The following is a 23,033-nucleotide window of genomic DNA, read 5'->3' as shown; positions in this document are numbered from 1 at the left end:
CCTATTCATGAAGGTGAAAGAGGAGAGTGAAAAAGCTGGCTTGAAACTCAACACTCAGAAAACTAAGGTCAGAGCATCCGGTCTCATCACTTCATGGCAAATAGATCGGGAAACAAACGAAACAGTGACAGACTATTTTCTTGCAGATGGTGTTTTGCAGCCATGATATTAAAAGATGCTTGCTTGGAAAAAAAGCTATGACAAACCTAGACAGCATATTAAAAAGCAGAGACATTACTTTGCCAACAAAGGTCCATTTAGTCAAAGCTATGGTTTTTCTAGTAGTCATGTATGAATGTAAGAGCTAGACCATAAAGAAGGCTGAGCGCTGAAGAAGCAATGCTTTTGAACTGTGGTATTGGAGGGGACTCGTGAGAGTCCCTTGGACTGCAAGGAGATCAAAACAGTCAATCCTAATGGAAATCAACCCTGAGTATTCATTGGAAGGACTGATGCTAAAGCTGAAACTCCAATACTTTGGCCCCCTGATACAAAGGACTGACTCATTGGGAAAGACCCTGATGCTGGCAAAGACTGAAGGCAGGAGGAGGGGATGACAGAGGATGAGTTGGTTGGATGGCATCACCGACTCGATGGACATGTGTCTGAGCAAGCTCCAGGAGTTGGTGATGGACAGGGAAGCCAGGGGTGCTGCAGTCCATGGGGTAATAAAGAGTTGGATGTGATTGAGCAACTGAGCAACAAACCTGCCCCAGACCTGTCTTGGGGCCCTCCTGTAGCACCTCACCCTCTGCCCCTCAGGATCACCAAGCTACATGGTTTATATTGAGTCTTGCCCCAAGGCCACAGGTGCGAGGCCTTGTACCACGGCCAAGAAGCGGAGCTCAGAACCAAGGTCACTGAAGCTAAATGAGCCCCTTTGTAACTCTTGCCAAAAGCCCCGATCATCACCAACAAGCTTTATGATGAAAATTAGGCAAAGATGCCCACTCCAGTAATCACCCTGCATACTAAATTGCTTCATTCATGTCTGACTCCATGCGACCTCATGGACTATAGCCTGCCAGGTTCCTATGTCCCTCAGTCAAGAATACTGGAGTGGGTTATCCTAACCAATCACCTAACGTCAACCTTCTGGCAGGAATTTTCTTTGTCTTCAGGCTATAAAAATTGGCAATTAACCCACAAAAACTGTGGACTCTTCCTGGTCTGTCAGGAGGTTGGACTGCTGCACTTGCAGTGCCCTTGTTATCTCTGCCCTTTATTCTTTTTAAACTCCTTCCCTTCCAAAATGCTCTTTGTCTGGAAATTCTTTTCCACCCCGGGCTCAGACTGCCTCATCCGTTTAGGGACAGGAGGGCACTGTCTCCCAGGCCGTAGCTTCTTCTACCTCCTGCCAGCCTCAGAGCCTGTGGGGACCCTGGGTCTGCAAGATTGTGTGAGGGGCAAATGAGGCCTCACCTCACTCCCTCAGGGGCCAATTTTACCTGAAAGTGGGGGCCCCAAAGTGCTGTATGACGTCCTGAGGGGGAATGTGGGCCCCTCGCCTCCCTTCCCCCATCCTGTGCTCTTGTAGGATGGTCAGGATGGCCAAGTGCCCAGTCAGCACACACGCATACACTCACGCCCACTTTCACATCTGCACTCACACCCACACCACAAACTCCCAGACACTTCCTTTATTTTGATGATGAGAGAGACAGGATCTCGCAAGTTTCCTAACCTCTTACTGCAAATCTCTCCCTCCATGGTCCCCCACCCATTTAGGGGACTGGCCTTTGCCCTGGGTGGGGAAGGATTGGGGCAGAATTGTATGTGGGCCTTGACTCAGCCCCAGCCCTTCTTGCAATTGGAGTCACATCCCTCCTTATTCACCTGGGTGATGGGTGACATGTCCTTTGGCTGTTGTGGCCACATCAGAGGGAAGGAGCCCCCTTGGGCCAGCCTGGGCTCCCATGGCCAATGGCCTGTAGGCAGTGCCCAGCCTCCATTTGTGGGTCAATTTCCTTCCAGCCCCTCAGCACTGGGCACACTGTGGGTTACATGAAATCTCTTTCTTTTCTAAACTAATGCAAATCCTACATTTCCAGAAGATCTCATTCAGGATGCCCCTTTGTTGAAAAAAAAAAAAAACAAAAAACCTTCCTGGGATTTCCCTGGTGGTCCAGTGGTTAAGATTACTTGCTTCCAAGGTAGGGGGAGTGGATTCAGTCCTTGCTCAGCAAACTAAGATCCCACATGCTGCATGAAAAATCCCACGTGCTGCCAAGAAAAGCAAACAAACAAACAAAAAGTCTTCCTGATGGCTCTTTCCCTTTGGCACTCCCACTGAAGATCCTGCTGTTGCCACTAGCTTCTGCCCTGCCTGGTGTTACTGGTATCGTGAAAACAAGCCGAATCCAGTCTCACTTCTGCTGAAATGTCCCTGATGCCAAGATCCGCATCTTTGACCTGGGGTAGAAGAAGGTAAAAGTGGATGAGTTCCCACTCTATGGGCACACAGTGTTTGATGAGGATAGGCAGCTGTCCTCTGAGGCCTCAGAGGCTGCCTGTATGTGTGCCAACACGTACATGGTAAAAAGCTGTGGCAAAGATAGCTTTCACATCCAAGTGTGGCTCCACCCCTTCACATCACCTGCATCAACAAGATGCTGTTCTGTGCTCTTAGGCTCTGATAGACTCCAGACAGGTATGCATGGTGCCTTTGGAAAGCCCCGGACCCAGTGACCAGGGTCCACACTGGCCAAATTATAATGTCCATCTGCACCAAGCTGCAGAGCAAGGAGCATGTGATTGAGGCCCTGGTGTGTGCTAAGTTGCTCAGATGTGTCCAAATCTTTGTGACCCCATGGACTGTAGCCTGCCGGGATCCTCTGTCCATGCGATTCTCTAGGCAAGAATACTACAGTGGGTTGCCATGTTCTTCTCCAGAAGATCTCCAGGGGATCTTCCCCAGCCAGGGATTGAACCTGTGTCTCCTGTGGCTTCTGCTTTGCAGGCAGATTCTTTGCTGCTGAGCCACCAGGGAAGCCCTGAGACCCTATTCATGGCCTGATTCAAGTTCCCTGGCCACCAGAAGATCCATGTCTCCAAGAAGTGGGGGTTTACTGAGTTTATTATTTATTAAAAATAAAATCTGCCTGCATCGGGCGGGTCTTAGTTGTGGCATTAGAGATCTTTAGTTGTAGCATGTGAACTGTTAGCTGTGTTATGTGGGATCTCAGTTCCCTGATCAGGGATTGAACCCAGGTCCCCTGTCTTGGGAGCGCCTAGTCTTAGCCGCTGGACCATTGGAGAAGTCCTGGGACTTACTAAGTTTAATGTAGATGAATTTGAAAACATGGTGACAGAAAAGTGGCTCACCCCAGATGACTGTGTGGTCAAATACATCCCTAGTGGTGGCCCCTGGGCAAATGGTGGGCCTTGTGCTCAGGAGAGCCTTGGCGCTGTCCCCTTCTTATCACACCCACCAATAAATCCTACTTTCTTGTTAAAACAGAAGAAAGGCCTTCCTGATGTATTGCTCCACTTCCCATCTTGATCCCTCCATGTACCAGCCACCCCTGTGTGAGGAAGCCCAGTCTGCGGGAAGTTTCTGGTGATTTTGAGAGGGTTTCTCCAAACTCAGGGGAACAAGTGAAAGCGAAGTCGCTCAGTCGTGTCTGACTCTTTGCAACACGTGGACTGTAGCTCACCAAGCTCCTCCGTCCATGGGATTCTTCAGACAAGAATGCTGGAATGGGTTGCCGTTTCCTTCTCCAAAAAACAAAAGAGGAACAAAAGGCCCCTCAAACTCTGCTGCAGTGGACCAACTGTGTGATCTGGAATAATGCCTCCGGCTGAAGGTGGAGGTGAAGTGTGAGCGGTGACTGCCCTACCCCACGCCCTGGGCGCCCCAGATCTGGCCACCTTTCTGAGTGTCAGGTGGCCATGGGGAACAAGGCCATCACATGCTGGGCCTGGACACCTTCCAAACAGGCACAGCCTGGGTGTGAGAATCAACAGGATTGCAGGCTGAATGGTCCTGTTTTTACGCTGCCTCTGGGTGGATGGGAAGGGCCCAGCTGGGAGCTCAGAAGAAAGTGGGAGCAGAAGTGACCATTCTAGGTGGTAATGTGGGCACCTTGGACCTCCTTAATTAAAAAATATATATTTAAAATTTGGAAATAATTCCAAAAGTTTATGAAAAGTTGTAAAAATTAAACATAATTCAAAGAACATCTTTATTCTTTTTGCCAAGATTTACCTATTGTTGGGAATTCCCTGGCAGTCCAGTGGTGGTGGTGTTGTTTAGTGACTTCAGCTGTGTCCGACTTTTTGTGATCCCATGGACTGTAGCCTGCCAGGCTCCTCTGTCTGTGGAATTTTCCAGGCAAGGTTACTGGAGTGGATAGCCATTTCCTTCTCCAGGGGATCTTACCGACCCAGGGACTGAATCTGAGTCTCCTGCGTTTCCTGTATTGCAGGCGGATTCTTTACTGCTAAGCCAGCAGGGAAGTTCCCAATGGTTAGGACTCCTCATTTTTCACTCTCGAGTCCCCAGGTTTAATCCCTGGTGCAGGAACTAAAATTCCACAAACTGTGTGCCTCCCCACCACCGAAAATAAAAACGATTTTCCTATTGCTAACATTTTACTCCATTTGCTTTATCGTTTTATCACCTGTCCCTGCCAGTATGTACACACACAAATGGACACACACGCACACACGTGTACATGCATAATTTTCTCCCTAAACAATCCGAAGGTAAGTTACACATGTCATGACCTTTACCCTGAATACTTTGGTATTTTCCGAGAATATTTTTCTTGTGGCGTCAACTTTAGAAATTGACCTTGAGCCAGTGCTTTAAGCTGCCGTCGATCGGCTAGTCTTATTCGTTGACCTTATTATGTCCTTGGGTTAAATCCCCTTCCCTGATTGAATATCTGAGAGTAGATACTGCAGTTAGTTGGCATGTCTCGTTAGCCTCCTCCTCTGGAACATTCCCTCTGCCTTTCTCTTCCACGCTGTTGAAAAGTCCAGGGTCTTGGTGAGGGCTCTAGGCAGAGGTGGGTGAAAATGAGCTAACGTACCTCCTGCAGCCTCCAGACTCTTGCCTCACCATCTAACCGTTGTTCATTTGCAATTACCAAGGATGGGACTGTTTCACTGAAATATTTTCTTCCCCCCAGATAATTTCTATCCCTTCAACAGTGCCTAACTTCATTTAGTTTGGCCATTTTGGAGAGAACATTTTATCAAATGTATCATAAACTTGTGTTCCTTTTTAAAAGAGGACATGCTATATCCTTTAAGCTTTTCTGGATGATCCAGGTCAAAACTCTAAATGGAAATCATCGTGCTTTGTTGCAAAACCAGCAATTATGGACGCTTAGGGCCTGTTTGGGTTTCCCTGGTGGTTCAGACCAAGAATCCACCCGCAAGGTGGGATACCTGGGTTCGATCCCTGGGTTGGGAAGATACCTTGGAGGAGGGCATGGTAAGCCACCACAGTATTCTTACCTGGGGATTCTCCATGGACAGAGGAGACTGGCGGGCTACAGTTCATGGAGTCCCAAAGAGTCGGACATGACTGAGGGACAAAGCACAGCACAGCACAGGGCCTGTTTACAGCTCTGCACTAAATGATCACAATTACTCTGCTCTTGGGCACTCATTTTTGTACTTTTTTTTTTCCTGATTCTGAGATTCTAATCATCTGCCATTTCTTATAGCTCCATTTTTTATAGCTCCACTTCTAGGGCTTCCCTGATAGTTCAGCGGGTAAAGAATCCACCTGCAGGGCAGGAGACACAGGAGATGTGGGTTTGATCCCTGGGTCAGGAAGATCCTCTGGAGAAGGAAGTAGCAACCCACTCCAGTATTTTTGCCTGGAGAATTCCATGGACAGGGGAACCTGGCAGGCTACAGTCCATGGGGTTGCAAAGAGTCAGACACGACAGAGCAACTAGGCACACTTCTAGCGATTCTTTTTTTCTTTTTCCAATTTATATTTATTTACTTGGTTGTGTCGGGTCTTGGCTGTGACAGGCGGGATCTTGGTTGCGTCCTGCAGGATCTCTCCTTGTGCTCGGTCGGTCTCCAGAACGCATGACTCAGTAGTGGGCTCAGTTACTCCATGGCATGCGGGTTCTTAGTTCCCTGGCCGGGTCACCTGCATCTCAAGGTGGATTTTTAACCCCTGAGCCACCAAGGAAGTCTCCAGAAATTACTTCTTTAAATGGCCTTGGGCTAGGAAGATTGATAACCCAACATGCTAGAATTGTGTGTAAAGCAAGAATTCAAGTCCTTTTTTTTCTTTATTAGACACTTTTATTTATGTATTAAGAATTTTTTAAAAAACAAAATTCACATTCTATCTAGGTTGAAATTAACTATGCAAAATTGATTTTCTTCACTAAAAATAGCCACAATATTTTGTGTATTATTCCTAGGTAAACCACAGAACACTTATATTTTTAGGTTTTCTAGGTTATTCTTGTAACTCAAGATGAGGCAGTAGACACAGTCATGTCTTCTGTGCAGCCAAGAGCTTGACTGTCATCTGCATTCAGTAAGTGAAGTGATGGAAAATATCAAAGTTTACCATGAATTTTGGTTTGAGGAAGCCACAAATGTGGCAAGCAAACTTGATATTCAGATGACACTCCAAGGGAAATTTCGCAGAGTTCAGCACAGTAACCTGGAGCTACGGTAAAGAAACTCTAAGTGTTCTAACATTGGACCACATTACTCAGGAACAGAAAGATATTCTCAGAACAGTACCTCAAAGCTCTTAAAATGCTTCTCTCTGGTACCCTCTGGCACGGGACAGTCTTTTATTTTTAAAGCACATGAGTCTCCTGCCTTTGCAACCCCATGTTTGTTGCACTCTGAGTTTTCTGCTACATTCTAGGTCGTTGTGGTCCTTGGATGCATAAATCTAAGAAGTGAAGACAGTATAATATAGATGAATTGTTCTTTCTTATTACTGCTTTCTCTCTTAAAAAACAGGGGCTTTCCTGATGGCTCAGCTGGTAAAGAACTAGTCTGCCAATGCAAAAGATACAAGAGATGTGGGTTTGATCCCTGAGTTGGGAAAATCCCCTGAAGGAGGAAATGGCAGCCCACTCCAGTATTCTTGCCTGGGAAAGCCCATGGACAGAGGAGCCTGGAGGGCTACGGTCCCTGGAGTCTCAAAGAGTCGGACGCGACTGAGCACCCAGGCACAGGCACTTAAGGAACAGAAGGGACACCAGAGACTGTCCTGGCTGACTCCTCCCTCAGACGAGGAGGAGATGGGGCCCAGGGTGGGGCCAGCAGGGCCAGCAGTGGTGTCTGAAGGTGTGAGGGACAGGGGAGCTGCTGGACACCACTGATAGTGGGCAGGTGACTGCAGAAGGAACCACTGCCTTCTCACTCCTGGCGGCGATGGCCAGTGTGGACGGGGGAGAGCTAAGGGAGCCCAGAGGGGAGCCGCAGGCCCTGGAGCCGGACTGGCATCAGTGGTGAGATGGATGGGGGAGGTGAGGGGATCATGATAAACACCCCATTTCCCGACACACCCCACACAACACAGCAGCCCCGGGACTGACTCCTTCAAATACACAGAGATGATGACACTCAAAACACAGGCAAGCCCCTGCTCTCGAAAGGGAACATCCTCCTGTAGGTGGGCAGTGGCTGACCACATGGAAAACTGACTGTGTACACTCAGTGGGGGGAGGGGCTCTCCCCCCTCCCCCACCCCCAGACCTGGTGCTTTGTGCTGCCCACCTGGGACAAACGCAACATCTCTGAGCTTGGACACAGTGACCTCCATCAGGAAAGTGACACCCCCACTGACCAGGGCACACCCTTGCTCTTGGGGATGCCCCCAGCACACTGCCACGGTGAGAGGAGCCCTGCCCACACTGGCACACGTGTTCAGATACACACATGTGCTCAGACACACGCAGGCCCAGGGAAGCCCTGGCCCTTGGAGTCTGGGGACACCCTCCCCTTTCCAGGATTTTTGTCAGCCGCAGCCTGGCGATGGGGAAGACTGGCTGCTTCGGCTTTGACATGGACTACACTCTGGCTGGTAGCGGAGAGGGGGAGGGGTGGGAGTAGGGAGTGAGGAATTGGTGGCCAGGGGTGCCGGCTGGGGAATGGGCACCAATGGGCCTGGGTCTGCTCGGCCTGCAGCTTACAAGTCCCCGGCTTACGAGACACTGGCCTTCGAGATGCTGCTGGAGAGCCTGGTGTGCATAGGGTACCCGCACGAGATCCTGCGCAACACCTACGATCCCACCTTCCCCGCCAGGTGAGCAGGGCCCGGGGGGCGGGATGCTGAGCCGAGTCCCGGCCCGGCACCCCATTCACAGCCTCTGTGCCCTCACCCAGGGGGGCTGATGTTCGAGGCGCTCTACGGAAACCTGCTGAAGGTGGATGCCCACGGAAACGTGCTGCTGGGCACTCACGGCTTCTCCTCCCTCTCGGAGTAAGGCACCGGCTCGGGGGCAAGGATGCTACAGGAAAGACGGTGGGGCTGGGGGCTGAGTCAAGCACACAGCAGGGCTCGGCAATGCCAGCTGGAGAAAGGGGGACAGGAAGATGGGGAGAGGGGCGAAGGAGTGGCAGGGCCTGGCCGACCACTGGGGGGCGCTGTGGAGGAGCCATCAGCGCACAGTGCTCACTCCCTCCGCAGGGCGGAGGTCTGGAGCTTCTACCCCAGCAAGTTCATTCAGGGGGATGATCTGCAGGGGTTTCACATCCTCAAGACGCTCTTCAACCTGCCTGGTGAGGGCTGATGGTGAGGTAACTCCGGCTCTGGCCTGGATCCTTGGACCAGAGACTGACCGCGCTCCCCACTCCCAGAAACCTACCTCTCTGCCTGCTGAAAGACTTCTTCTCTGGCTGCTCCCTATATCAAGTGCGTTCTGAGCCCTTTCCCTCCCCCAGCCCGGGGTGACCCAGCAGGATACTGCTCCCCTTAGGGGCCAAGCCCTGAAGTGGGGGCCCCAGCAAGAGGCAGCGGCTCTTCCTAAGGGGTTCCAAGGGCTACAAGAACTCAGTGGGAAGGCCTTAGATGTGGGAGCCCCCAACTCTATAACCGATATCCCCAAGGGGTGACCCTCAGCGCAGGGTGACACCCCTCCCAAGAGGGCTGGGACATGGACCCAAGCGTCCTGCTCACTGTGGATGGAAGGAGTCCCGCTGGTAGAGCTCCAGGGTGGTGGTCACCTCAGGGGCCCTTGTCAGCCTCCCTCTTGGCTTGACTCAGCTGTGACACGGGCTATCAGCACGGGAACCTCTTCATGTCCTTCCGAAGTCTCTTCCAAGATGTGACGGATGCCATGGATTATGTCCACCTTTCGGTGAGTGTCCCAGGACCCCAGGCCACATCCAGGTCCCCAGACCCCATAAGGTTTCACTCTGCTTCTGGTTGAGGATGGTGGTCTGGGTTCCTCCATCTTGGATGTAGGCATATGCACGCATGCCCGTGTGCACACGCAAACATACACACATGAGCATGTGAACTCACAGACAGCTCTGCTCCCTCCTGCAGGGCTGTCTCAAGGAGAAGACCTTGGAGGACTTAGAGAAATACCTGGAGAAGGATGTGAGTGGCCTTAGACTAAGGTCATGACTAAGCCTTGTCCCCCTTGTCCCCTCCTCCCCCAGGGCAGTGGGGATGCTCCGCCTTTCTCTGGCTCCTTCTTCAAGATGTAGACAGAGCTTTGCACCCTGGCCTTGTTCCTTGCCTTCCTGCCTGACCTGGGGCCCCCTGCCCAGCCATGGGGCTGAAACCTGAGAACAGGCTCCCAGGGCAGCTCCGGGGAGGCCCCAGTGCTGGAGGTAGCTTCTCTCTCTGCCCCAGGCATGAATCCCTGTCCTGCTGGACAAGATGAAGGAGGTGGGAAAAGTGTTCCTGGGCACGAACAGCAGCTACAACTACAGAGATGTGAGTGTGTAAATGGAGGTGGTTGGAGGGGTGGAGCTCAGCCTCTGGGCCAGAGAACTTTCCTTTCTGGCTCTGGGGAAACTGAGGCCCTGCAGAAACAGTGAGGGAGTGGAAAAGCAGGAGGGGTGAAACCCTCACTGCCTGGTTGGTATCTTGTTTCTTGGCCTTTTAAGGTCTCAGTGAAATGTTAGTCACTCAGTCGTGTCTGACTTCTTGTGACCCCGTGGACTGTAGCCAGGCTTCTCTGTCCATGGGATTTCCCAGGCAAGAACACTGGAGTGGGTTGCCATTTTCTTCTCCAGGGGATCTTCCTGACCCAGAGATCAAACCTGCCTCTCCTGCACTGCAGGCAGATTCTTTACCCCTGAGCCACCAGGGAGGCCTAAGGGTCCCTGTGAAATTATCTATTTCCCCTCCATCGTGCTCTTGTGGTGCCGTGTGTGACCTGCGGGCTGAGGGCCTTGGCAGCCCCTGGTCCGACCCAGCTAGGTGCCCTAACTCCTGCCTTGTCCTTGCCAGGCCATCATGACCTACCTGTTAGATGCTGGTGAGGTGAGTGCCATGGGCCTCCACAGCTGGTGGAGGCTGTGTCTAGGGCAGGGAGGCCAGGCCACCTTGCTGCAGGTCCCTCCCATGTCCAGCTCTCTCCTCCAGGAGGAACCAAGGGTATGGGAAGGATTGTTTCACCTGAGTGGGCCCATTGAAACCTCCTCAGTGGGTGCTGGAACTTCCCCAGTGGGTGGGAGACTGGTGACTTCAGCCAGGCTATGGGAGGAGCCTTGAGGGGTGGGGAGACCTTGGCAAAGTGACCAGATATTTGGGGAGGGGCTGGATGGAGCAGAAGGGGGTGAGGGAGGGGGTGAGACGTGGCTTCGGCAGGCCTGGGGGTGGGGAGTGCGACATACTTTGTGGGGACCTGGCGGCTAATGCATAAGCAGGGCTCCAGCTGGGGGATGGGGTGGGGAGGAACCTGTGCTCTCGCCCTGTGTCTCTGGGTCTCTGACTCTGTGTTATGAGGGACTCCAAGGGCTGACACAGCCCACTAGACATCCAACACTGGCCTCTGCCAATACCTTTTGAGCACTTCCTGCCAGCGTGGCTGGGGATGCTGGGTGGTCAGAGGCCCCGGTTCCTGAGCCCCGGGATGTCCCATCTGGCTGAGAGGCCAAGGCTGAGATGGGGGAGCTGGTGAGTTTTCACCGGTCCGGAGCCAGGCATCCCGGCCAGGTGTGGGTGGGGCAGCTGTGGATGAGGACCTGGCTGAGAGCCTGAATCAGATTTTCCAGGCTGAGCGCGTGTGTTGGCATGTGCCTCGCCATGTGCCCCGCCACGTCTCGTCCTCCCGCCTGCAGGCTGAGGCTGCAGCCAGGCCCTGGAGGTCCTACTTTGGTCTGATCGTGGTGGACACACAGAAGCCCCACTTCTTTGTGGAGGCCACAGTGCTGAGACAGGTCAATATGGTAGTGCAGGGGTCGAGGCCCGTCCTCTTTGAGCCATGGACTGCACTGTGGGGAGGGAGCCCGCCTCTCAGGCTTGACCTGCCCTTGGTGGTGGCTGCTCTGCTCTCTGTCCCTAGAGGCAGGGATCCAGGGAGGGGACTCTTTCAGGGCCCTCTGTGTCCCCCTAGTCTCCTCACCCCATAGCTACCCCTGCCAGGCCCAACCCCCCACCGTCTCTGACCAGGACACCCCTCTGCCCCCTCCAGAACATGGGCAAGCTCTGTGTTGGTACCTAAACCAGCCCCCACCAGCACTGTGCTGTCTGCTCTGGAGGAACCAGCTCCCCTTTCCCCCTCCTCCCTCCCATTCCTACTTAGCAACCCACCTTCAACTAGAAGCCCACGTCCCAGGCCTACCCGCCAGGACGGGACTAGAAGCCCCTGTCCCCAGTCTGCTTGCTAGGACAGGAAGGACTGTGAGTGGGCCTGTCCTCCCCTGGTCTGGCAGGGTCATCGGACGTGGTATGTGAGCTGCTCGGGGTGCGGGGGAAGGACTCCTATACATCGGCGATCACATCTTTGCGGACATCCTCAAGTCCAAGAAGCTGCAGGGCTAGCAGACTTGTCTGGTGGTTCCTGAGCTGTCCCGGGAGCTGGGCATCTGGGGCCGAGAGAAGGATGAGTTGTAGGGGGCAGACCAGCAGGGGGCACTGGCCAGTGACGCTAAAGCCATGGTCATCGTCCCCTCTCTATGTGGGGTCAATACTGACCATGATCATACTGTCTGCTCTGTGGTTTATGAGAGTGATCTGCTTTTTCATGAGGAAACAGAGACCCAGAGAGGTTAAATGTCTTGCCCAAAGTCACACAGCCTGAAGGCATCTTTCCCACAGGGCTCTCCCTGCTCTGGCCTGGGCGGAGTCTCCCTCAATGTAAGGAGCGGGCCGAGGATGTTATGCACACAGCTGGGCCCGGGGCAGGGGAGTGGAGTTAGACTCCAGTGAGCTTTCCACCCTGACCTCACTAGCTGAGCTAGGCCCAGGACAAAGTAGGCTGGGCTGTCATGCCCCCGTCACCTGTCTGCTTTTCAGAGCGAATGGAGATGCTGAAGAGGCTGGACGCGCATCTAGCAGACCTGTACCAGTGAGAGCCCTGACCTGTGACCCCCTCCCCTGGGAGGGGAGCAGGATGGAGGGTGGTGCTCCATGTCCACGCCTGGCAGCAGGGTCCATGCCTGGTTGCTCAGGAAATCACGATCTGTTTCAGGCTGGGCTTCCCTACTAAACTGGACTCTGACCCCCTTGAGATGCTCACACTGACCGCTAGGCCCTTCCTCCTGAACCACTGACCCTCTCACACATGGGCACACACCCAGCTCAGCACCCCCACTGCGTGCCCGCAGAATGCCTCCCACCCCATGCTATCTGGAGAGGTTGTACCTGGAGACTCCGGGGCCCCCAGCTCCTCTCCTCCTGGGTCAAGTGACCATTTTTGCACCAGGCACACAGATGGGAGTGGTTACGGCCTGCAACTCATCAACTCCACCGAGAGGGAGATTCAGGTAAGAGCAGGGTGCTGAGGAGGAGGGGATGGGCCTGGCGGGGCAGAGGGTGAGGCGTGTAACTCCAGGTTGCCTGTCTGGATTAGCTCTTTCCCAGGTCTCCAGTGCCCAGTTATGACTCCCCCCGTCTCCAGGAGTGCCACTGGGCCTTGTCAGCCTGTGCCCTCTGCTGGCCCTCATGCTGAATGACAGCAGTGTGCTCTTGAAGGGTTGAGGTTCTTCCATCTCCACCATTAACCTTGAGAACCACCTGCCTCCTGGATTGGGTCCTCATGTGACCAACTGCCTGGCCCGAGTCTGGGGTCAGCCAGACAAAGGGCCTGAGAAGACAGGATTTAGGTTGGATGCACTGGTGTGTCTGGGTAAGGAAAGGACACGCTCCCTAGTGTCATTCCTGACCAGTCACTAGAAGTGGAAGAGTCCCACAGGGGTTCAGGCCACTCGACCTTCCCAGGCCCAGTGGGGATCAATAGTGCAGGATCTTGGCTGAACCTCTTGTAGGGAATTCAGTGCTTTCATGCCATATAATCCTCCCACAGCCCCTTGAGGGGGACTGGACAGGGATTGTCACCCTTATTTTACAGATGGGGAAACTGAGGCACAGAGAGGGTAACAAGGATGTCCTTGGTCACTCTGGGAGTAACATTGGACCACTTTTATTTTTTTAAAAGAACTATTTATTGTTTTGACCTGAGTCTTCACTGTTGTGCGTGGACTTTTTCTGGTTGTGGCACACGGGCTTCGTTCTGTGGTGGCTTCTCTTGCCGCGGAGCACAGGCTCAGTCGTTGTGGTGCACAGGCTTAGTTGTCCCTGAGGCATGTGGGACCTTCCTGGAGCAGGGATGGAGCCCGTGTCCCCTGCACTGGCAGGCAGACTTTTAACCACTGAACTACGAGGGAATGGAATGATTTTCTAGATTCTGAAAGCAGGGCCTGTAATGAGGCGGGGGCCTGCTAGGGGTGTGGGGCAGGAGTGGGACTGGGTGTGTGGATCTTACCAGAAAGTCAGTGATGCTGAGAGTGTAGAGCAGGCTGGTTGCTCTCCAGGGCCAGGCAGGAAAGCAAGGAGTGGAGCCTGGGGCCAAGCAGAGAGAGCTGCCCCACCTCCCAAAGCCCGGGCTGGCTGAGCGCCATGGCAGCTCCTTCCCTGTGGTGGGCGAGGGCCTCAATGTCCTTAGGGGACTGTTTCCCAGGAGGGCAGACCTGGGCATGACCCTGGCAGACAGGCTTGCTTGTGGGTGATGCAGGTCCTGGGTGTGGGTGGGAATGGGATCTCGAATCAGTGAGCTGCCCCTCTGCCAGAGAGTCAGCCGGGAGCTGGACCTGTGCTACAGTGTGATGGGCAGCTTGTTCTGGTGCGGCTTCCGCCAGACACTTTTCTCCAGCCAGCTGATGTGCTACGTCGACCTCTACACAGCCACCTGCCTCGGTTTCCTGTACCACCCACTCAGCTCGCTGTACCGGGCAGCCTGGGAGCTGGTATGTCCCTGTGGAACCTCCCGAGCATCCCTGAACCTCCGTCCCAGAAGGACCCGTGGGTGCTTGGCCCTGCCAAGAGCATTTGAGGTCACCAGACCCCCTTCTCCCATCTCCAGGCACAAACGGGCCAAACCCTTGCAGATAACTGTCTGCCTCATAAAGAATGCTCTGGAGGGGTTATGGTTCTACAGATAAGACGCCTCTGCTGGGAAGTTTTCCTCCTGCTCAATTTTAACTCCTGGTTTAAACTGAGACTGCATTATCTCCCTAGTACACATGATACAGCTTTCAAGGAGGAAGGCTGTGGTCCCCCTACCCTCAGTAATCGCAGGGAACAGCAGACTGCATAGTAAACACTCCAGCCGGTTTTCCTCTGGAAGACCTGCAATGCTTCTCAGTCAAGAGCAGGGAAGTGAAGGCGACAGTGATGCCACAGGGTTCATGGGGGCCATGAGTCTGACCAGTGCAGAGCTCCCCAGGGCACGCATGTCCCTTCCCCCAACGAGCGGTCATTATTTCCATCTTAGATGATGTACCGTCTGCAGTCAAGGATCTAGACTTGAAGCTAGTTCTCTGGGGCTCCGTAAACCTTATTTTTCTTGCCACTCTCAGCTGCCTTCCTGATAATTGAGAGCAGGAGAAACCATTTTATGTTTCTGGGCTGGGTGTGTTTTTTTTAATTGATTCTGCTGAATGCTTAATATAACTCAGAAAAGTAGGTTTTTTTCTCCTCATTTTACCACCGGTGAACTGGAAGTGCAGAGAACCTAAATTACTCAGGTTCAGACTGCTGCTAGGTAGACTGCAGAGTCAGGATTTGAATCCAGGGCCACTTTGTCCCCCTGCACCACACTGCCACACTGAGCTTTCACTGTGCAGCCTCGTCTCATCTCTGGGCTTTTAATTGAGCAGGCTGGAGGATTCCTGTAGGCAAAATGGGGGATCTGAGGCGTTACCGTGCAGTTAGACACCATTGCTAAAGTAGAGACAAGCATCTGGAGTGCACAGGTGAAAGAGCTAAAGAAACCTGAACGTACCCAGCAGTGCTGCCTGGGACTTTTGAGGAAGTGAAGTCCATCTGCCAGAAACTTCCTCCTCCTGCTGACCCTCTTGGGCTCCCTTTTCTGTAACATCACTGGGCAGGAAGCTGGCAGCTGTGGGCAGAGGATGGCGTTGGGGGGTACTGATGTGTAACTGGGGTCTCTGGAAGGCCTCAGCACCAATGGCACTCCTCCACCTCCTGTGCTGGTCCCTACAGATGCCCGATGAGACAGCAGTGGAGCAAGAAAGGGCCGGTCTGATTCCCGCCTTCAGCTTCTTCTCTTGCAGCCAGAGGGTGAGTTACTGGAAAATGAGGGCTGCCAGCTGACTGGCTGGGGAGCTCAGAGACTTGGCAGCTCCTCTTGGGCTAGAGCAGGGGTCCCAGTGGAGCAGTATCAACCCGAGGGGTAATTTGGGAGGTCTGCGGGAGCTATTTTGTCTTCCAGTGCAATCATTCCTGAATATTCATGTAGGAATACATATAATTTTATTATATGTTGCTTTTCATTTCTCGTTTGTTGTAGTTAAGGTATGATATTGATTGTTAAGATTATAGAGACAATCATATTGTCTATGAATCTCAATTCAGAATCAAGAAGAGCAAATGAAAATATTTATTTATTTTTTAATTGAAGTATAGTTGATTTGCAGTGTTGTGTTAGAAAATACTTGGTTTTAAGACGAGGCAGGGGCCCTGAGAGGGCCAAGAACCACTGGCTGTCAGACTCACAGGTCCTGCTCGGCTAACTGAATGGGGGCCCATATCTCCCCGCATCTCTTCTGGATCATTCCTCTGACAGATCCATCCTCATTCTGGGAGAGGTGACAACACAGACTCTCCCCGCCCAGGCTTCCTCAGCAGGCAACTTTTATGGACACAATGTGGAGGGGCTCCTTCTTCGCCCGCTCTATGACTCTGCCCTCTGAGTGGAGACCCAAGCTTTCCTGAGTGGCAGGCTCGGCTCCTCACCTAGTTCTGCAGCCCTGAGCCCTGCAGGAGGGTTCCTGTTTCTACCCTGGTGTTCCCAAGGCTTGATTTACAAAATGCCCATCTTATCAGTTCCCTTTAGTGTGGTGGCTCCAGGCTCAGTGTACATTCTTTCCACCAGTGTTTTTCACCAGGTGCCTCTCATATGCCTGACATAGTAGAAACTGAATTATGAGCCACTTTACTCCTGCCCAGGAGAAGCTCAAAATTCAAGTACATCGATAATATTAAATGGCAAGGACCTAACAGAAGCAAAAGAAGAACTGAAGGTCTTAATGACCCAGATAACCATGATGGTATGGTCACTCACCTAGTGCCAGACATCCTGGAGTGTGATGTCAAGTGGGCCTTAGGAAGCGTCACTTTGAACAAAGCTAGTGGAGATAATGGAATTCCAGCTGAGCTATTTCAAATCTTAAACCAGTGGTTTGCAACTATTTTTTCCCTCCCAACCCACCAGCGGACTAGACCCGCTCCCCTCTGTAACTGTGGGTTCTCTGGGGATGTGTTGGTTACTCTATCCTCTCATCTCCATCCCAGCACAGATTAAGGCATTTGGACACATTTTCTACCCCTGGCTGGGAGTCACTGTGTGAACCTGGGAAGGTTCCGTAACCAGCTTTCTTTGTTTCTTGTAAGGCTGCGGGCAAAGAGAGAAGGACCAGGAGGGCTGCATGGAGGCAGACTGAATCCAGGACACAGCTGGCATCCCCATCCTCTTCTATGAGATATTTTTCAGATAACAGGAAAAATACGGGAGAGAGAGAAAGCAACCATATTGAAATCTAAATATAACAGATCTGGAGCCCAAGAGCCCTTCTTTTAGGGAGGAGGAAGGGGGCCTGTTCTCCCTGGCCGCTGGGGCATTTGTGTGTACCAAGTGGAACTATTTAACCCAGTTCCCCTGAATGTATCCTTTCTCATCCATTTTTATTTCTATCAATTTCTTTTTAAAAATAGTGTTTCTGTGCACTTTTGATTCTGTTACTAGTAAAGACAATGGTTATCGATGACTTCATTAACTGTTCTTTCCAGTCACTGTGAAAGACAGCGAGATAATCTTTGAACTTGATGTATATACATGCATGAAAATCTATAAAAAGTCCTACTTGTGATTTTAAAACTTGATTCTTCATTCTAGTTGGAGCTCCTCCATGGTGTTAAGCCCTCGCCCTTTACTGAATTTGAGTTCACTTTTCTTGTTAATGGTATCATCTGGAGGATTTTGTTGTTGTTCAGGCTCTCAGTCGTGTCTCTTTGCAACCCCATGGACCACAGCATGCCAGGCCTCCCTGTCCTTCACTCTGTCTCCTGGAGTTTGCGCCAATGCATGCCATCCAAACATATCATTCTCTGTCACCTCGTTCTCCTCCTGCCCTCAGTGGAGGCTTAGAAGGAATATATCTATATGTTTGAAATGAAAGCATGTGATCCAGTTCACTAGTTTTATTTTCTGTGGGTAAATAGGGGAAACATTTGGAATATCTGAGGATAAATAAGGGACAACAGGCCCTGTGCTCAGAGTTCACATTTTTTGACATCTCTTGTACTTTCAGAAGCTTCCAGACCTTTCATTCTTCTTCCTGTGTTGACTTCTGGGCCTCAGAGTCACCAGGGGCAAGTTTTCCAGGAAAGGACTAGGTACCCCTGACCTTGTGTCTTTATTTTTTAAAGAAACACAAAGTATATTTTTAGCTCTGTTTTCAGTCTTTTAAAATATTTATTTGGCTGCACCTGGTCTTAGATGCAGCATGCAAACTCTTAGTTACGGCATGTGGGATGGAACCCGGGCCTCCTGCATTGAGAATGCAGTCTTAGCCATTGGGCTCCCAGAGAAGTCCCTGGCCTTGTGTCTTTAAACCCTAGACTCTTATTAAAAGCTTAGAGGATAGTATTTTACTGGGAAAACTGCTCAGACCCTAGGGCACATGCTTTTCTTTGAAATCCAGTAGCATTACAAAAAGTATTTTGTTAATACTATAAAAATGAACACTTAGAATTCCCTCCTAGGGCAGAGAGAATGCAGAAATGGCCTGGGGGATAAGCGGCCTGGCAGAAGATCCTAAGGGGTCTGAGGAAGAGATGAGGCACGGGGAGGGGAAGAGGGGTGGGGAGGGGGAGGAGGAGGGCAGACTCGCAGAAAGAAGAGGTGGTCAAGACCCCTTCCTGTGCCTCTATCTCACCTCTGCTCCTCCCTCAGGTCTCAGGGGCCTCCCACCTACCTCCCTGATCCTCTTTCTCAGGATCATCACACTCTGACATTTGTGATGCTCTAACATGTGTCCCCACTAGACTTGTGGCTCCACGGGGACAGGTCATTTGGGTCCCCATTGTATCTCTGGTGTCCAGTGTCCTGTATGTTTTGTTGCATGAGCCATGTGGCCTGATTTATTATTACTCTGGGTCGGCATGTAGAAATGCAGGGAAAAGAGTGGGGCTACAGTTATATCATAAAGACTAGAGGAAGTGGGGAAGGCTAACAGCTTTGGATTAGAACTCTGCTCAACTCCTAGGAAGTCATCTGTATTTCTATCTGGGGGTTGTTCATTTGATGCAGTGTTTTTCTGTGTGTGTGTGTGTTTTAAAAAAACATTATGTTGGGACTTCTCTGGTCGTCCAGTGGTTAAGACTCCACCTTTCAATGGAGGGAGTGCAGGTTCAATCCCTGTTGGGGAACTAAGATCCCATGTGTCATGCGGCAACGAAGCCCATGTGCTGAAACTAGCGTCGACATATACATGCTGTCATGTGTAAATATTAATAGACAGCTAGTGGGAACCTGCGGTATAGCACAGGGAGCCCAGCTCGAGTCTTTGTGATAACTCGGCGATGACCTAGAGAGGTGGGATCAGGTCAGCCACTGTTTCCCCATCTATCTGCCATGAAGTGATGGGACCGGATACCATGATCTTCGTTTTCTGAATGTTGCGCTTTAAGCCAACATTTTCACTCTCCACTTTCATCAAGAGGCTCTTTAGTTCTTCTTCACTTTCTGCCATAAGGGTGGTGTCATCTGCATATCTGAGGTTATTGAGATTTGTCCCAGCAATCTTCATTCTAGCTTGTGCTTCATCCAGCCCAGTGTTTCTCATGATGTAGTCTGCATATAAGTTAAATAAACAAGGTGACAATGTACAGCCTTGATGTACCCCTTTTCCTATTTGGAACCAGTCTGTTGTTCCATGTTCAGTTCTAACTGTTGCTTCCTGACCTGCATACAGGTTTCTCAAGAGTCAAGTCAGGTGGTCTGGTATTCCCATCTCTTTCAGAATTTTCCACAGTTTATTGTGATCCTCACAGTCAAAGGCTTTGGCATAGTCAATGTTTTTCTGGAACTCTCTTGCTTTTTCGATGATCCAGCGAATGTTGGCAATTTGATCTCTGGTTCCTCTGCCTTTTCTAACACTAGCTTGAACATCTGGAAGTTTACAATTCACGTATTGCTGAAGCCTGGCTTGGAGAATTGTGTGAGTGAGTGCAACTGTGGTAGTTTGAGCATTCTTTGGCACTGCCTTTCTTTGGGATTGGAATGAAAACTGACCTTTTCCAGTCCTGTGGCCACTGCTGAGTTTTCCAAATTTACTGACATGTTGATGCAGCACTTTCACAACATGATCTTTTAGGATTTGAAATAGCTCTACTGGAATTCTATCACCTCCAGTAGCTTTGTTCATAGTGATGCTTCCTAAGGCCTGCTTGACTTCACATTCCAGGATGTCTGGTTCTAGCTGAGTGATCACACCATCATGATTATCTGGGTCATGAAGATCTTTCTTGTACAGTTCTTCTGTGTATTCTTGCCACCTCTTCTTAATATCTTCTGCTTCTGTTAGGTCCATACCATTTTTGTCCTTTATTGTGCCCATCTTTGCATGAAATGTTCCCTTGGTATCTCTAATTTTCTTGAAGAGATCTCTAGTCTTTCCCATTCTATTGTTTTCCTCTATTTCTTTCCATTGACCACTGAGGAAGGCTTTCTCATCTCTCCTTGCTATTCTTTGGAGCTCTGCATTCAAGTGGGTATATCTTTCCTTTTCTCCTTTGCTTTTGGCTTTTCTTCTTTTCACAGCTATTTGTAAGGCTTCCTCGGACAGCCATTTTGCATTTCTTTTTCTTGGTCTTGATCCCTGAGTCCTGTACAATGTCACAAACCTCCATCCACAGTTCATCAGGCCCTCTATCAAATCTAGTCCCTTAAATTTCTCACTTCCACTGTATAATCATAAGGGATTTGAGTTAGGTCATACCTGAATGGTCTAGTGGTTTTCCCCACTTTCTTCAATTTAAGTCTGAATTTGGCAATAAGGAGTTCATGATCTGAGCCACAGTCAGCTCCCGGTCTTGTTTTTTCTGACTATATAGAGCTTCTCCATCTTTGGCTGCAAAGAATATAATCAGTCTGATTTCAGTGTTGGCCATCTGGTGATGTCCATGTGTAGAGTCTTCTCTTGTGGTGTTGGAATAGAGTGTTTGCTATGACCAGTGCATTCTCTTGGCAAAACTCTGTTAGCTTTCGCCTGCTGCTGCTACTGATGCTGCTAAGTTACTTCAGTCGTGTCTTACTCTGTGTGACCCCAGAGACAGCAGGCCACCGGGCTCCTCTGTCCCTGAGATTCTCCAGGCAAGAACACTGGAGTGGGTTGCCATTTCCTTCTCCAATGCATGAAAGTGGAAAGTGAAATGTGAAAGTGAAGTTGCTCAGTCGTGTCTGACTCCTAGCGACCCCATGGACTACAGCCTACCAGCCTCCTTCATCCATGAGATTTGCCAGGGAAGAGTACTGGAGTGGGTTGCCATTGCCTTCTCCAATTAAAAAACAAAAAAGAGAATCACTTGTCTCATATTGGAAAGTACAGGGTTTGGCTGGCTCTGGGCTTTAGCCCGGAGATCAAATGATGTCACTGGATGTCACCACACTTTCTCCAGCTCTCAGGCTTATTCCATTTTGGTGCCATTCTCAGGTAGGTTTTTTTCCCCATGGGTTTAGTAGATTTACAGATTCCCATCCTATTTCTTTGGTAACTCTACAGGAAAAGTCTCACTGGTTTTGTGTGAGACACAACCCCATCATCCAGTCAACGTTATTAGCCAAGAGATACTGGGTGCTGGTCGGCCTGACCTGGGTCATATGCTCTGGTGGGTAGTCCATTTCTCTTAAGCTACAGACTGTGCGCAGGAAACAGGTGGTCCTCAGGAAATTAGGGTGCTCTTTTTAAAAGATAGTTATCTATTTTTATTTGGTTGCTCCAGGTCTTAGTTGTGGTATGTAGGATCTAATTCCCTAAACAGGGATCAAACCCGGGACCTCTGTATTGGGAATGTGGAGTCTTAACTGCTGGACCACCAGGGAAGTCCCTAGGGTGTTCTTATTAGGACTTCATGCCCGGCAGGCACAGTGGATGTCTTTTATAGTAGGAGCAACTGGTACCTAGTAAACAGTAATTACCGTCATACCTTCTCCCTTCCTTGTCTTCTGGTTCCCAGGCATTCTGCACCTGATGTCAGCACATAACCCTCCTTATTTATCTTCAATATTCACACTCCCCTCTCCTAAGTTGTCCCTACACATTAGACTTAATTCTGTTTAAAGCCTGTATCTCCACTACAATTCCCTGTGAGTCTTCCTGCCAAGTGATTTCCAGCCTGCCTTCTTTCCTTCCCGCCTGCTCTGGTTTCTAGGAACAGTTATTTACTGAACAACAGGGTTACTGAGAACCTACAAAGAGCTTCAGATTCAGGGTGTAGTTTTCTGCAGCTGCTGTACCATCCACTATCATTTCCACATCCTTTTAGATCTTGAAGATGCTACTTAGTCTAATCAGGCTGTTTAAAACCTCTAATTTGTCAGTTTGAAAACTACACATTATTAGATGCCAATAATTCATCCTGCATTGTCAGAACCCAGAATGGTACCGAGACATCCTGCTAAGAACTGGCAATGGTGAAGTTGCTCTTTTGAGAACCAGGAGGGATGTGGTTAACTCTTGTTGTCCACTGATTTTGAATATTTGATTTCTCCCAGTCCCATTTTCAGCTTCTGTGCCTTCTAAGCATTATTTGGCCTCACAGATCAAGTGAGTCTGTCTATCAGGGGAGGAAAGAGCTGGCTGCATGGATTCCTGCATTTTCGTTGTGGTGACAGTCTATTTCTCATTGAGAGTTAGTCTATTAGCTTCAGAGTTTTATAGCTCAGTTTTATGAATCTTGTTTTTATAAATCTTAGAGATGGCTCTGCTTGCCTCACAGTGGGAACATCCGCATCCTGGGTGAGGTTAGGGGTCAGATCAAGATGAGTTCTCCAGGGTAGTGGGTGTTCCCCGTGAGGCCTACTGGTGTATCCCAGTTGAAGTTGTTCAGTCGCTAAGTTGTGTCTGACCGTTTGGGTCCCCATGGACTATAGCCTGCCAGGCTCCATTGTCCATGGGATTTCCCAGGCAAGAATATTGGAGTGAGTTGCCATTTCTTCCTCCAGGAGATCGTCTTGACTCAGGGATAGAACCCAAGTCTCCTACTTGTCAGGGAGATTCTTTACCACTGAGCTATCTGGGAAACCACTGTTTCCACAGACACACCCTTAATTCTCTAGGTCAAGCTACCATCACAGTTTTCTGTAATAAATAAGATAAATAAGCAGGAG

The 23,033-nt window shown here is 50.5% G+C and overlaps 1 protein-coding gene and 1 pseudogene across 1 annotated transcript; both read left to right on the top strand.

Moving 5' to 3' along the window:
* Positions 1 to 776: 776 nt before the first annotated feature.
* On the top strand, positions 777 to 3,956 carry LOC138075133 (large ribosomal subunit protein uL16-like; annotated as a pseudogene).
* A 3,418-nt stretch (positions 3,957 to 7,374) lies between these two features.
* Positions 7,375 to 18,626, top strand: NT5DC4 (5'-nucleotidase domain containing 4). Its single transcript, XM_068966804.1, is given in 19 exon segments — positions 7,375 to 7,451; positions 7,902 to 8,026; positions 8,131 to 8,247; positions 8,329 to 8,425; positions 8,633 to 8,724; positions 8,803 to 8,820; positions 8,823 to 8,859; positions 9,209 to 9,302; positions 9,494 to 9,547; positions 9,806 to 9,889; positions 10,409 to 10,441; positions 11,242 to 11,349; positions 11,595 to 11,667; positions 11,836 to 11,880; positions 11,883 to 12,003; positions 12,417 to 12,470; positions 12,828 to 12,888; positions 15,626 to 15,703; positions 18,597 to 18,626. Coding segments are annotated over 19 exon segments (1,398 nt in total).
* The last annotated feature ends 4,407 nt before the right edge of the window (positions 18,627 to 23,033 follow it).

The sequence above is a fragment of the Capricornis sumatraensis genome, chromosome 1, assembly GCF_032405125.1.
Source record: "Capricornis sumatraensis isolate serow.1 chromosome 1, serow.2, whole genome shotgun sequence".
NCBI lineage: Eukaryota > Metazoa > Chordata > Mammalia > Artiodactyla > Bovidae > Capricornis > Capricornis sumatraensis.
Note: the sequence above shows the minus strand (reverse complement) of the source record. Positions and strands in the feature narration are given on the sequence as shown.